Raw genomic sequence first — 16,353 nt, forward strand, 5'->3', positions numbered from 1 at the left:
TTTAAAGAACAGTTAATTCCGATACTACATACACTATTCTTGAAAATTGGGGAAGAAGGAGTCCTCCCAAATTCTTTCTATGATACAAATATGGTTTTGATACCCAAACCAGGAAGAGACAAAACAGAGAAAGAAAATTATAGACCAATTTCCCTAATGCATATAGATGCAAAAATTTTAAATAAGATTTTAGCAAAACGAATACAGCATCTTATCGCGAGATTAATACATTATGATCAGGTAGGATTCATACCAGGATTACAGGGCTGGTTCAATATTAGGAAAACTATTAGCATTATCGATCACATCAACAACAAAGCTAACAAAAACCACATGATTATCTCAATAGATGCAGAAAAAGCTTTTGACAAAATACAACACCCATTCCTACTAAAAACACTGGAGAATGTAGGAATAAAGGGAACTTTCCATAAAATAATAAGCAGTATCTATCTAAAACCTTCAGCAAGCATTATATGCAATGGGGATAAGCTAGATGCATTCCCAATAAGATCAGGGGTGAAACAAGGATGTCCATTATCACCACTATTATTCAATATGGTACTAGAAATGTTAGCTGTAGCAATTAGACAAGATAAAGATATTCAAGGAATAAGAATAGCCAAAGAAGAAACTAAGTTATCACTCTTTGCAGATGATATGATGATTTACCTAGAGAATCCCAGAGATTCAAGTAAAAAATTACCTGAAATAATAAACAACTTTGGCAAAGTTGCAGGTTACAAAATAAACCTACACAAATCTTCTGCGTTCCTATATATTAGCAACAAAGTCCAACAGCAAGAGACAGAAAGAGAAATCCCATTTAAAGCTAGGGTAGACAGTATAAAATACTTAGGAGTTCACCTGCCAAAACAAACCCAGGGATTATATGAACACAATTACAAGACACTTTTTGCACAAATAAAGTCAGATTTAAGTAAGTGGAAAAACATTAGTTGCTCATGGGTAGGCCGTGCTAATATAATAAAAATGACAATTCTACCTAAATTAATATACTTATTTAGTGCCATACCAATTAAACTATCAGACAATTATTTTCTAGAGCTGGATAAAATAATATCAAAATTCATTTGGAAAAACAAAAGGTCCAGAGTATCAAAGGGACTAATGAAAAGAAATGCTTGGGAAGGTGGCCTAGCGCTACCAGACCTCAAACTGTACTATAAAGCAGCAATTATCAAAACCACTTGGTATTGGCTAAGAAACAGAGAGGTAGACAAGTGGAATAGACTTGGCACTCAAGATGCAGTAGGCAAGGAATATAGCAACCTTCTGTTTGATAAGCCCAAAGACCCCAGCTTCTGGGATAAGAACTCATTGTTTGACAAAAATTGCTGGGAAAACTGGATAACAGTGTGGCGGAAATTAGGCATAGACCCATACCTGACACCGTACACAAGAATAAAGTCCAAATGGGTACATGATTTAGGTATAAAGATTGATACCATGAATAAACTGGAGAAGCAAGGAATAGTGTATTTATCAGATCTATGGAGAAGGGAAGAATTTTTTCCTAAAGGAGAGATACAAAGCATTATGAAATGCAAAATGGATAACTTTGATTACATTAAACTGAGAAGTTTTTGCACAACCAAACCCAATGCAACCAAAATCCGGAGGGATGTAGTAAATTGGGAAAGAATTTTTACAGCTAAGCTCTGGGATAAAGGCCTCATTTCTAGAATATATAGAGAACTGACTCAAATGTATAATCATACAAGTCATTCCCCAATTGATAAATGGTCAAAGGATATGCACAGGCAATTTTCAGAGGAAGAAATTAAAGATATCTATAATCATATGAAAAAATGCTCTAAATCACTATTGATTAGAGAGATGCAAATCAAAACAACTCTCAGGTACCACATCACACCTATAAGATTGGCAAACATGACAGAACAAGAAAATGATAAATGCTGGAGAGGATGTGGGAGAGTTGGAACACTAATTCATTGTTGTTGGAGCTGCAAGCGCATCCAACCGTTCTGGAGAGCAATTTGGAACTATGCCCAAAGGGCTACAAAAATGTGCATACCCTTTGACCCAGCAATATCGCTACTAGGACTATATCCCCAAGAGATCATAAAAATGGGAAAGGGTCCCACATGTACAAAAATATTTATAGCAGCACTCTATGTAGTTGCCAAAAACTGGAAGTCAAGGGGATGTCCATCAGCTGGGGAATGGCTGAATAAATTATGGTATATGAATATAATGGAGTACTATTGTGCCATAAGAAATGATGAACAAGAAGACTTCAGAGAGGCCTGGAAGGACTTATATGACCCGACGCTGAGTGAAAGGAGCAGAACCAGGAGAACTTTGTGCACAGCAACGACCACAGTGTGCGAGAGTTTTTTCTGGCAGACTTAGATTTTTGTAATAACACAAGAACTTCTTATAAAAAAAAAGAAATCCCAATGGTGGTTCTCAAGGCAAAATGCCTTCCACACTCAGAGAAAGAAATATGGAAGTCATTCACAAAATGTAGCAGATCATGTTTGTGTATGCGTTTGTGTATGATGTTTTGATTTGTTATATGATTTCTTTCATTTATTTTAGTCTGACTACATAGCATGACTATAGTGAAATATACTCAATAGGAAAGTATATGTAGAACCTATACAGAATTGTATGCAGTCGTGGGGAGGGAGGGGGGTAGTGGGGGGTAGGTGTGGGGGGGATAAAATCTCAATTGTATGGCAGTGATTGTTAAACATTAAAAAATAATTTAAAAAAATAAAGTAAAAAAAAATGAGAATGGAGCAAAAGGAAGCTAATGACTTCACAAGAAATCAAGAAACAATAAAACAAACCAAAAGAATGATAAAATAGGAGAAAATGTAAAATATTTCACTGGAAAAACAACAGACTTGGAAAAAATAGATCCAGGAGAGATAATTTGAAAATGACTGGAAGCCATGATCAAAAGAAGAGCCTAGACATCATCTTTCCTAAAAATTACCAAGGAAAACTGCCCTGATCTTCTAAAACCAGGGGGTTAAAATAGAACTTGAAAGAATCCATGGATCACATCCTGAAAGAGATCCCAAAATGAAAACTCCCAAGAATATTCTAGCCAAATTCCAGATTCCCAGCTCAAGGAGAAAAAACTTCAAGCAGAAAAAAATAATCCAAGTATTGTGAAGCCACAGTTCGGATAACACAGGATTTAGCGGCTTCTACATTAGAGGTTTGGAGGGCTTAGATTATGATATTCTGGAGGGCAAAGGAGTTAGGATTATAAGAATCATGTACCCAGCAAAACTGAGTATAATCCATGAGAGGGAAAAATGGATATGCAATGAGATAGAGGAGTTTCGAAAGCATTCTTGAGAAAAAAACCAGAGTTGAATAGAAAATTTGACTTTCAAATACAAGACTCAAGAGAAGCATAAAAAGGTAAACAGGAAAGAGAAATCACAAGGGACTTAAAGTTAAACTGTTTACATTCCTACATGGGAAGATGATATTTGTACCTCATAAGAGGTACAATATTAGAGTAGTTAGGAATATATATAGACAAAGGGCACAAAAGTGTGAGTTGAATACGAAGGGATGATATCTAAAAAATAAAATTAAGAGGTGAGAGAGAAATGTACTGAGAGACAGAGAAAGGGAGAGGGAGAATGGGGTGAATTATCTCACATAAAGGAGGCAAGAAAAAGCCTTTATAGTGGAGCAGAGGGTGAGAGGGAGTGAGTGAACATTTTGAGAGTAAGCCAATCAGAATTGGCTCAAAGACAGAATATACACACCAAATGGGTATAGAAATCTGTCTTACCCTACAGGAAAGTAGTGGGGAAGGGGAGAAAAGAAGGGGAAGGTGATAGAAGGGAGAGAAGATGGGGCAAGGGGTAATCAGAAGCCAAACACTTGAGGAGGGACATGGTGAAAGGAGAGAGAATAGAATAAACCAGGGAGGAAATAGGATGCAGGGAAATATTTCTAACAACTGTGAGAAAAAATTTTGAGGCAGGTTTCTCTGATAAAGGCCACATTTTTCAAATGTACATAGAACTGAGCCAAATTTATAAAAATGAGAGCCATTCCCCAATTGATAAATGATCAAAAGATATGATCAGTTTCCACATGAAGTAATCAAGGCTATCTACAGTCATATGAAAAAATACTCTAACTCACTACTGATTAGAAAAATGCAAACTAAAACAATTCTCAGGTACTACCTCATACCTATTAGATTGGTTAATAAGGACAGCAATGACAAATGACAAATGTTGGAGGGGATGTAGGAAAAATGAGACATCAATGCGCTGCTGGTGGAGTTCTGAACTGATTCAGCCATTCTGTGGAGCAATCTGGAACTTTGCCCAAAGGGCTGTAAAACCAGGCATATCATTTGAGCTAGCAATACCACTACTAGGTCTGCATTCCAAAAGACATTAAAAATAAAGGAAAAGGATCTACACGTACAAAAATATTTGCAGCAGCTCTTTTCTGGGGGCAAAGAATTAGAATTTGAGGAGATGCCAATCAACTGGGGAATGGCTGAACAAACTGTGGTATGTGATTACAATGGAACACTATTGTACTATAAGAAATGATGAGCAGGATGTACTCAGAGAAACCTGGAAAGACTTATATGAGTTGATGCAAAGTGAAATGGATTGTGTACAAAGTAAGAACAATATTGTAGGATGATTAGCTGTGAATCTAGCTATTCTCAGCAATTCAATGATCCAACACAGCTCTGAAGGACTTGTGATGAAAAATGCTATCCATCTCCAGACAAAGAACTGATGGTGTCTGAATGCAGAGTAAAGCATACTTTTAAAAAATCTTCATTTTTCTTGATGGGTTTTTGTTTTTGCTATGTTTTCTTTCACAACATGACTATTACGGAAGTGTCTGCATGACTATACATAAATAATCTATATAAAACTGCTTGCCTTCTCAATGGGGGAGGGGAAGGGAGTTTTGAACTCAAAATTTAAAAATGAATGTTAAAAACTGTTTTTACCTGTAACTGGGGAAAAATAAAATACTAAATAAATTTAAAAAAAAAATTCCCTACGTAAACCTGGAATGTACTTTCCTACAAATACATAAAGTACAAGTGTGAAGAGTGAGTACCTATACAGGATATACTAGTAGAGAGACTCATATGAATGAAACACATGTGGCCAAGGGAAACCCACACTTTGAGTCACTACAGGGCCAAGACGTCTTTTTACTTCCCATGGATTATTCATATTGATCATGCTAGGCTCAACTCCAGTTGAGTGGTGAGGTAAGAAGCCAGATTATAATGGATTGAGGAGTAAGAAGAGAGAAAGTGAAGGGGCAGTGAGTACATTCACTTTTTAAAGACTTTGGATAAGAAAAGGAAAATGGTAAGAAGATGAGTTGAGGAGATTACTGTGGCTAGGATTATTTTATTGAAGACAGGAGATATCTTGGACACATTTAAAAGCAGTAAGGAAGAAAGTAGTAGATGAGAATAACTTACTTTGAGAAAGTGAGCATACCCCACATAGAAATAAAAATGGACTTGGACTAAGGGACTTTAAACATATCTGCGGAGAAAATTTGAGCTGGGTAAAATCTCTGAAACATAAACACAAAGGACAAGTGAAACCTAGAAAAATAATTGCATATGATCAATTTGAAGGGGCTAAATAAATGATGACCAAGTGTTTATATCCTAATGAGGAGGAAAAAAGACTGTTCCCTCAAAAAATCCACTGTCTCCAACAGTTAAAGAGGGAGTGAAGATCGACAAAGGCCGAACATAAGTAGAATTTTTTTTTACTACTGTTAAAAAGATATGTAACATAGCTTCACTATTTCTTACATAGCTCTCTATATAGTTTATCTTTCATCTTGAAATACTTGTACTTGTCAACTTTTTTGTTGATATTTCTTGTTTGCTGATAATTAAGTTCACAAATAAAAATAATTTTAAAAAGAAAAAAAGACAAATGTATTTAGTTTTAAATTAATTATTTTTTATCTTTCAATGAAAAGGAGTCTTGTGATCTCTGAAGAAAACCTCAGAAATTGGGTGATATTACAAAGGATGTTTTGATTACTACTGAAACCCTCTAGATTTGTAATGCATCCATGTCAATCACCTACAAAGGACCTTTGATAAGTTTTTTGAATGACTCCCTTTCCCCAATCACCATCAACACTACCACCATGCTACTGTCTGGTACAAACAAACACTCAGTCATGTTAGTTTTGAACAATAAGGGAAATGAACTAGGGTCCCGAAGACCAAATGTTCTCATGTTTGCCATTTACCAATTATTTGACTTTAAGCAAAAAATACTTTACCCATACTCCCAGGGTGTCTTTAGCAGTTAAAATGGAGATAATAACATCTGTTCAGCATTCTTCACAGAACTGTTGTAAAGATAATTAGGGGTAACACAGTACAATAAAAACAAACATTGGTTCTGGAGGCAGAAGACCTGGTTCACATTCTGCCTCTCATGTTATTATTTGTGTCACTTCATCTCCCAACACTTCAGTTACTTCTGTACAGTGAGGGGAACTGGGCTAGATAGTCTTCCTACTAAAAAATCCTTCCTCAAGGTCCCTTCCTCCTAGAAAATAAAAAGACCATGAGATATAATGTAGGTAAAAATAAAATTCGTACATTTTAAAGTATAACATTTGTTATCATTACTGCTAAAGAGGCAAAGTGACATAGTAGATAAACAATTAGACTGGAAATCAGGAGAAAATGGACACAAGTTTTGCCTTTGGTGGAAAGTGGTTTTGTAACCTGAGCTAGATGCTAAATCACCACCTCTCAGTTCCCTCAGGCAACTCCCTAACCACTACTTTGCAGAGAAGGTACAGATCTACATTAGTAGAGAAGGTACAGATCACCATTACCTCCCAAACCTGAAAAACATGACAGGTCTGTATTCTCTTCCCTCACTCTTCCCCAAGGGAAAAAAAAATTATTATATGGGTCTATTCTTAAAGTTGTATTCTAATGCCTCAATATCCTGCAAAAAATGACCCTGGTTCTTGAAGGCTGTACCAATAGAGAGCAAGCTCTGAAAGGCTGTATTACATAGCAAAGACAGAGACTGATCTGGAAACAAAGTGTGTGCCTATAGTCCAAGGACCACCTTTAACTATTTGAAATGTTTTTTCTTTAACTTAAATTTTTTCTTTTTATTATGGCCATTTGCTGCTCTTAGTCTAGCCCTTACAGCCATCATCTGGAAACACAACTCCTATGGAAAAGTGGCCAGACATCTATACCAAATGCCAATCAGTTGGCACATACATGGCAGGCAATCTTAAGCAAAAGACAGAAGGCAGCATGTACCAGGTAAGTCAAACTACTAACACCATTTTGGCCACCATCTTAAGACCCTGATGGAAAGCATAGGACCCTGAATCCAACAGTTTGGGATATAGCAGTGTCCCTCAAAGTGGCAGATATGTTTTTAGCCTTCCCCAGTAGACATCACTTACCACTAGCAACAACTCTTGATCAATTACCAAAGGCAGATAGATACAGGAACCGTAAGCATGGTGGTACCCCCTGATCACCATTCTTGCACCTAGCCCAGTCCTCATAGCCATGTCCTGGGAAACAACTTGTGTGGAGAAGGGGGCTAGCCATCCCCACCAACTGCCAACCAGTTGTCACACACACGAAAGGTAAATGAACCTAGCTGAAACAGCAAGGTATCCTTAGGAAGAAATAGGAAGTATCATGTGCCAAGCAAGTCAAACCAATCACCTTGATCATCATCTACCATCTCCCCTCAGATCCCAAAGGGGAGAGCGCAGGATTCTGAACCAAGGTTCCTTCAAAGTGACATTAAATAATGACATTAAAGAAAAAGCATTAACATCTATCTACTTTCCCAAGACAAAAAGGACGTTTTTATTCGACTTGCAGCTTCTATATGTGTTATTCCCCCCATTAGAATATGAGCACCTTGATTTTAAGGACTGTCTTAATTTGTATTCCAAGCAATTAGCAGAGCTGGCCCATAGCAAACACCTTCATAATATTTCATTCATTCACGAACTTAAGCACCAAAAATGAAAATTTCCATAAACAACACAAAATCTATGAATATACAAAACTATGAATCTTCATTTTGAAATACTTGCTTTAAATATATATATAAAAAAATATATATAAATAATATATTCCACATTACTTTCAAAATTCTCATGTTTGTCTGTGCTTTCTTTTGAATTTCCTGCTATATTCTTCTGTGCAATTTAAAAAATGTTTCAGGGACCTTTTTTTCTCTTTTTGGTATCACTACTTCTGTCATTCCTTCCTGTCCCTCCATTAAAAAATGCTTTTGCGTGAGGGTGGTAAGCCCTGCTTGGTCTCATTCTGGATAGCTGGGTTCCTGCACTGCCTTCTACTTCCTAAGGTTAGGTTCCAATTCTAGATTTTCAGGACCCTCTATGGCATCTTAGAAGAGAGTACCAGGGGCCCTGAAACCTCTGGGCTGTTACTCTCAGTGGTTTCTAAAGCAATAGCAATGAGTTTCTGGACATCCTTGGGCCTTCTTGGGGAAGTTCTTCTCTCTAGCTACCACTTGAGACACAGACTATAGGTTACACAAGTCTCTAGCCAATCACTGATCATGCTGGGAGGCTACAGATCTGTTTGACTGCCAAGGCCTTTCTAGTACTTCATTCCCTGATGCCCTAAGACATCTGGCTTACTTTTGGTACAGTTCTTGGAGGGGAGAAGCAAATTATCATAGTTTGTTGTTGGTCTTCTAGATCTATCCAGCCTAGTATGATTTTTGGGTTTTTGCTGGAGTGCTGTGGGAGCTGGGAAGTCTGAAAGTTGTTATCTTGACAGAAAGTCTCAAGAAGCATATTTTTAGAAAACTGACTGATCATCTAACTGGAAGCATAGTAGAATGGAAGATGTACTGAGTCTGGATTAGGAGGATAAAGATTCAAATCCCTCTTCTGATGCTTATTATCTATGTGAATCAGAGTAAAAACGTCACCACCCTGGGCTTTAGTCTCTTCATCTGTACAATATGATAGACTGGATGGCCTCTAAAGCTGATTTTAGCACTAACTCTTTGATCCTAAATAAGTGTTTTGAAATAACATATAAAGATGAAGGAGAAAGTTCACAACTACCTATAGAGCATGTTTCAGAGTTATAAAGAAATAAAGTAATGGCTTACAGAGCTTTGAGGCCATGTTGAAAGGCCTGAATTAAAGAGGGCAGTAAAGAATGGATATTTATTATGCCTAGGTCATGCATAATGTCAACATGAACCCAACATTAACATCATGCCTACAAAGATGTGAGACTTTTTAAACTGCCAATACTATCAATGTATAATTAACTGATGTTTCTGAAGTGAAAATTCTTCCTCATTATTATTTATTTGCTCCACTACAAGTTCAAGGTTTTTCTCAAAGATTCTACTTTGGAATAAATAAGCAATAATTAAAGATATCTTTTCATCATGCTAAAGCTTACTATAGACAGATTTATTCTTGATAATTGAATATGTTTATCTGTATTCGCCTTCTAAAACAGTTCTATTTTTCTCTATTTTATCCTTATTGAGTCTAAGTTGTGAAAGTAGGTATAACCGGAGTGAATTTTCACATGATATTCAATATATTGGAAATTGAGTTTGCAGTGCCTTTAATGCATGTCTAAAATAAATTTAGAGTCATCCATACCTTTATAAATGTTAAACACAGAACACAAAGTGCCTGCTTTGGAAGAATAAGCCTAAAATACTAGGTTGCATTTTTTAGACTTCCCAAATATAAAATAGCTGTGTGAAGGGGAAGCTGGCCACCCAATTCCTCTGTACGTATTCCAGGAAAAACCCCAAAGACCAAACTGAATAATGATCAAGAAATGCCATGAGAAATTATAGAGACTTTTTCCACTGCAGAACTGCCCAAAAGTTACCTGGCACCCCATGGACAACCAATCACTGGACTCCTTATAAACCACAAGTAAATTTCTTTTTCAAAGCTTAATCCTATATTTCAAAAAATTATAAATGAAAATTACCCAGATCCAGTAGAATCAGAAGGAAAAGTAAATAAGTAAAGATGGAAAGAATCTACCAATCAACCCCTGAAAGGAAAAGAAAGTCCCAGGAATAGCATAACTAAAAATCAGAGCTCCTATATTAGTGAAAAAATATAGTCAAGTTCTGCTGTAACACATATTTCAAAAATGCAAATTTGTTCCAAAGCAACTGATATATTAGGGAACATTTCAAGCACAACACAAATTTCCAGTTTACACAACCTCTTTTGTGAGAAACAGTAAGACAGAAAACTGCATCACTACACAATAATTTATAAACTACAACCCTTCTGATACCCCATCCACAAGTAAACTTCAGATCTGTGTCAAGGTCAAGTTCCATATTTATTATATATCTTCTGCTGAAGTAGGAGCTATGAGCAGAGAAGGACTGGTCTATACCACTTCCACCCCCTTCTCCCATGGCTTTCAGGCCTGCAATCGGGTCGTTCAACTTAGTTATACAGCCTTGGATTCAGATTAGCAGCAGTATGAAACCATGGACTAGTCACTATTTATTGCACCATTTATGTATTTCTTAACCATTTTTCATGTATAAAAACTGTGCTACCATTTTTCTTTAAGTTAAAATAATGAAAATGATTAAGATTTATATAGCATTATGTTATTTTATGTTAATATTATATTATATAAAAATTATATGTATTGTGTATCAGGTATTATCCTGTACATTTTTTTATGTCACTCAAAAATTTTTTGAATGGTCGTGCCCCTATCTTCATTTCCCCCACAAGTTCTATGGTGTTTACTTCACAATTTTAAATAGCACAATACAATTCTGTGGAGTGAATATGTCAAAGTCTACCAAAACTGACCATTCTTCACCTATCCACGAGGTAGCAGTTCAAGAACTACAGTAAGGATCACACAACACTTGGCAGCTTCTACTATAAACAAGAGATTTTGGAATATGCCATTATAAAGGGCAAAAGAGACAGGCTTACCAAGAATAATTAGCCCTGAGAACCTCAGTATTGTCCTACAGGAAAAATAATGAACTTTTAATGTAACAGAAGACTTTCAAGTGTTTCTGATAAGACCAGAGCTGACTAGGAGTTTTGAAATTAAAAATACAAGAGTGTTTGAGACCTAGAAAGGCAAATGTATTTAAGCAAATGAAAGTAGTTATATGATGTGTATGTACGATGATATAGTGCCAACATTCTAATGAGTAAGAAATAATAAGTAACCCTTCAAATCTTAATGTCTTTAAGGGGAATTGAGATTCAAACCGAGCTCAACCACCTACTAACTCAAATTTTTAGATCAGACTAAGAACCAAAATGACCTCATAGCTACTCTGAACCACTTGTGTTCTAGCATCAATTAGCATCAAACTTCCTACAGCTTCCCTGGACTAAGGGCTACTCAGCAATTCAATTAATATTCACTGAATTCTTATTAAATACAATGGACTGTATTCAGATCAGAACCTTAATCCAGGGACCAGGTCTGAACTGGATGGATTCTTTACTGAAAGACAAGGGCAAGGGACACCATGTGCCCCATGCTCTTATATCATTTCGCCTTTCCTAGCTCCCAGGCCATCAGTGGAATTATACCACAGGATGCTAGCACTCACCATCTGTCTGTTCATTTCTTTTAACTAGATATAATAGATGGTGCAGTAGATAAAGTACCAGACCTGGAGTCCGGAAGATTTGAGTTCAAATAGGGTCTCAGACACTCACTAGCTGTGTGACCCTGGCCAAGTCACTTAACCCTGTTTGTCTTAGTTACTTCATCTGTAAAATGAGCTGGGGAAGGAAATGGTTCCAGTATCACTCTAGTATATTTGCTAAAAAATTCCCAAATGGGGTTATGAAATTGGACACAAGTGAAATGACTGAACAACAATTCAAATGAAAAAGTGATAAAATGATCAAAATATTTTCATGAAGTATGTAAATATTTCATTTGCAGCCACAACACATACCAGTTACGAAGTATCAGACAAAAGAAATTACCAAGTAAAAAAAGGTACATCAAAGCACACTTCAACAACTACACCTGAATTCCTCAGACCACTAAGCTTTTCCAGGAACGCATATTTCTATCAACACCTCCCCACGTGCCACACCTACCCCAACACATATTTTTATCAACTTTGAAGAAAATGAGATAAGACTGATTCCTAAAAGTGTAAGTATTGATCTTGAGAATTAAATTATGAATATCATCCTTAGAAAAGGACTCCAAGCACCAAGCTGCATCAATTAACACTGCAGTGTTTTTTTTAAAATACACAAAGCAATGACAACTGAGAAAGAATCAAAGTTTTTATTTCAAAGAAAAATTGCGAAAATATTTGTTTGCATGTATTGTCCTTGTATGGGAGCTAGATGCTCCTAGAAATGAGGTACAGGGTAATGAAAAGAAAAGAAATCATTGCGCTATCTTGGGACAGAATGTCTTATCTCCTAAGCGATTCTAGATACCCTAAGGAGACCATTTCCTTATTCTATTTTAATCCCTTATATAAAAGTATTCCTATATGACACTGAGACTTTACATAACAGAAGAGAGCATTCATATAGTACTTTAAGTACTATATGTGAAGTGTTTTACAAATATGCTCCCATTTTATCCTCACAACAATCTTGGGAGACAGGTACTATTATCATCCTCATTTTACACACGAGGAAAACTGAGAGGAAGAGAGACAGAAAGAAAGAAAGAGACAGCACTACACATTGAAAATTATCTTGAAAAGCCACACATTATGAAATGTGAAAACCTTGCTTTGCTTAAGTTCACAAGTAACATACCAATTTATGGCATTTGCCATGTGTACCTACGTTGAACTTTTTATTATTTCAGTCACATTTAAATTAAGCTATGGGTTTTTTGGAAGACCTTTTGGTGGTTAGAGTTTTATCCTCAATCTCTAGTCATTAGATTTTAAATGTCAGAAGATAAAAGGTCCACATGTTATGGGTTTGATCCCTAATTCCTGGAATAACATTTTCTTTTAACTAGATATGAACTAACTGAAAACATATTATTAAATGATCAAAAACTTTTTTTGCAAAGTATGTTAAATACCTCATTTTCAGCGACAAAAATATATCAAATTATCTAAAGGATCAGCTACTGAAATTACTATGTTACAGAAGGCAAAGTGGAGTCCAATCATGCTCTCTCCAGTAACCAGCCCTGAACTAATTTGACCCCTAAAATAGCTCAAAGGGTACAGCTTCCAGCAAATTGCTTCATTCTTTTAGGAAAAAAAAAGAAAGTTCAAAGGAATCTATATGTAACTTTTGTCTCAATTTTATCTTGTTATTATACTTTACTATTAGAGTTGCTGAGTTTTATGTTAAATATTGTCACAGTTTTTAAACCTGAGCAGGGCTTCTTTTTTAGCTCTTAGATTCTTTCTTGTGAGTAAACAGATATAAACTAATATTTCCAAGCCGATTAGAAAATGAATGACTTCTGACATCCTTTCAATTTCATGATGCAAACATTCTGGTGGCTTTGGATTAAAGTATAGTAACGATTCAGGAAAACAGTATTATCTGGTGACATTCAGCTTTTGCTTTTTTAAATGTAAAAAAATTCTTTAACATTTTTTACATGGGGTAAATCTCTGGGGAAAGAGTGGAGGGGTACTGGGAGAAATTCTATTGATGTAAAAAAACAAGATATTAATAAAAATTCAGTTTTAATAATCAGTATTCTTCTTATATTTCTAAAAGCTCTTTTAAAATGGTCAAGTCCAGGAGAAGAGAGATAGTCTAGATGATTCATCAAGTCTAACTTCTATAACATTTGACTTGAGAAAAAAAAAAGATATTGGTCTAAGTAAGTCCATAACTAAGGACAAGAGTACCTTTAAAAAAAAAAGATTTATAGAAACTAAATTATTCAGTTTTCTACTCAAATAAAATCTACTCCCTCCAAAAAGAGACTGAAACAATGGGGAAAATCTTAAATAACTATAATACAAGCAAAATACAAATTAAATAGTAACGAAATTTGTTGGCTTTTCAAATTAAGAAACAATGTTCCGGATGAAGTGAGTTTAAATCTTGGCTCTACTACTTTCTATCTGTGGACCATGGGCAATTCAATTTAATTCAACGCAACATACACTGTTTAAATACCTGCAACATCAGGGGCAAATAGGTGTGAGACATACAAAAACAAAATGAAAACAAATAATTCTCAATCAGCTTACATTCTACCTATACAATATGTACACAGGTGAGTATGATGCAAGGTAATTTGAGGAGGGAGCAAGCACCAGCAGCTGGGTGAAAGCACTTAATCTTTACATGGTCATCTGCAAAAAGAGTTTAACTAAATGCTCTCTGATGCTCTTTACAGCTTTAAATCCTATGAACCCATAAGTATCCTTCTTTGTTATTCCACAACCATCAATGGAGCCAGAATCTGTCAATAATACTGGATGACAATAAAAAGGGTCAAAGAAGAATTGGGAAAGAAGATGGAACCAAAGATAGGGAGGGACAGGAATAAGAATCAGAGATAATATGATCAGAGCTACATTTTTTGTGTGTATCTCATAATGGAACCAAGTAGCATGAGCTTGAAACAGCAGAATGGGAGTCAAGGGAATTGCCTATCACTACTGGCTTTGCAAGAGTAAGATTCTCTAGGGGCCTGGTTTTTTTTTTCCATGAAGAAATGCTATGGATTTAAGTAATTGGAAATGATCTCTATAAAGTAATTTGAAGTGTTACATGAAAAGAACTGAGGACAGGAGTTGGTTAAGCAATTGGAGAAAAAACTTATTTGAGAGAGCTATGTGCATTCTACCAGTAAATGAATAATTAATATTGTATTTCAATTCAACAATCCAGAACTTATTTCTGTACACTACTACAGAAATGCACATATACAACCAAAAGTTTTTCTGACTTCTATGTTATTCTAAACTCTTAAAGTGATTATAAGAAAAGACTACCACAAACTATACACAACCACTGTTCACACTCAATAATATCTATCAGTTTTAGTTCTCAAATGTCATCCCTTTACAAAATTCCAAAGACTTTAACCACTCAGAATGTTTTTTAACTACTACCATTCCCCTAGGTACTACTGGAACACATCCAAAGAACAAGGATAACTTGCTTCCAAAACCATCATCACTTAAAAATATTATTGAGAAGTCCTTTTTAAGAACAGATTCAGGAAAGTAAAAAAGAAGTTAAAATGACAATTGATGATAATTGCAGAAGACCCTAAAAATCAAACAGTAAAAATATACAGCCACAATTTTTTCCATGTCCTAACGTATTAGAAAACTGATGTGAAGAAACCAAAAGGCATGATAATCTTAGAAAATGACTGGCAGCGCTATTTTAAAAATTTAACTTCAATCACATTCCAGAAGTTTTTTTTTCAGACATGCGACCTATATGAGAACATACACTATTCATTATATTACTTTGAAAAGTTAATAAGATTTTTGATGAAATGTTCCAAGACTTCTGCCACCATAACATCAATTTTTATAGTGCCTTTTTCTGTGTCATACATATTTGCTTACATTTTTAAAAACATGACACAACCAAAATCAGATTGCTAGGTATGGAGCACTTAGCATGCCATTAAAAAGCAAACTGGTCAAGTGACTTGCAGCCCTATAGTTTAAACCCACCACTTTAGCAGCACAAAAAAATGTAAATGGCTGTGTGCGCGTGCGTGCATGTGTGTGTTTAAATTCAGGGACAAATTAAATAAGAAGTTACCTTGCCCAGAGCGGCTTTGGCGAGAGTCTACACTTGATTGTCTCTGATCTGGTGGCTCCTCGCTCCCTCCATCTGCATGAGAACCAAAGTAGCATAAGTATATCCACATGTAAGAAATATGGCATCGACGTAGCTTCTTTTTTGGTACCATTTGTATCTTCCAGCAATGTCAACAAAAAGTCAATAGTGATGTGAATTTACAGAGGAAAATGACAGACTTAGAATCTGAATAACTATCATTTGCTTTTACTTTATACCAATCTTAATCACTAGAAAGTTTAGGATCTATTCTATTTAAAGACATGTATAAATGAATTATTGCTGCACATGTTGCTAAAGTTCTTCAGATGATCTCTGGGACCCTTTTTATTCAGTTCTGTAATAAAATCATACCTGTCCCATTAGAGGAAAATTTAATTATTTGAGTTTTTATAATTTTTTTAAATGCTGAGTACACTGAATACATATAAAGCAAGTCCAATGTATATCAAAAACAGCAAATGATTCAATAACAAGATCCTGCATTTTGAGTAAACAAAGGAG

At 35.5% G+C, this 16,353-nt stretch overlaps 1 protein-coding gene across 11 annotated transcripts in view; it reads right to left on the minus strand.

Moving 5' to 3' along the window:
- The window catches only part of TANC2 (tetratricopeptide repeat, ankyrin repeat and coiled-coil containing 2), a 551,137-nt gene that overhangs the window by 350,855 nt on the left and 183,929 nt on the right, over positions 1-16,353 (minus strand). For 10 of the 11 annotated variants that reach the window (XM_072645876.1, XM_072645869.1, XM_072645875.1 and 7 more), the window contains one exon: positions 15,811-15,882. The exons of the other annotated variant lie outside the window; for it this stretch is intronic. In XM_072645876.1, coding sequence (XP_072501977.1) covers positions 15,811-15,882 — 72 coding nt within the window. The remainder of the gene's footprint in view (positions 1-15,810; positions 15,883-16,353) is intronic. 11 annotated transcript variants of the gene reach the window in all.

Source organism: Notamacropus eugenii, chromosome 2 (assembly GCF_028372415.1).
Source record: "Notamacropus eugenii isolate mMacEug1 chromosome 2, mMacEug1.pri_v2, whole genome shotgun sequence".
In the NCBI taxonomy this organism is placed as follows: domain Eukaryota; kingdom Metazoa; phylum Chordata; class Mammalia; order Diprotodontia; family Macropodidae; genus Notamacropus; species Notamacropus eugenii.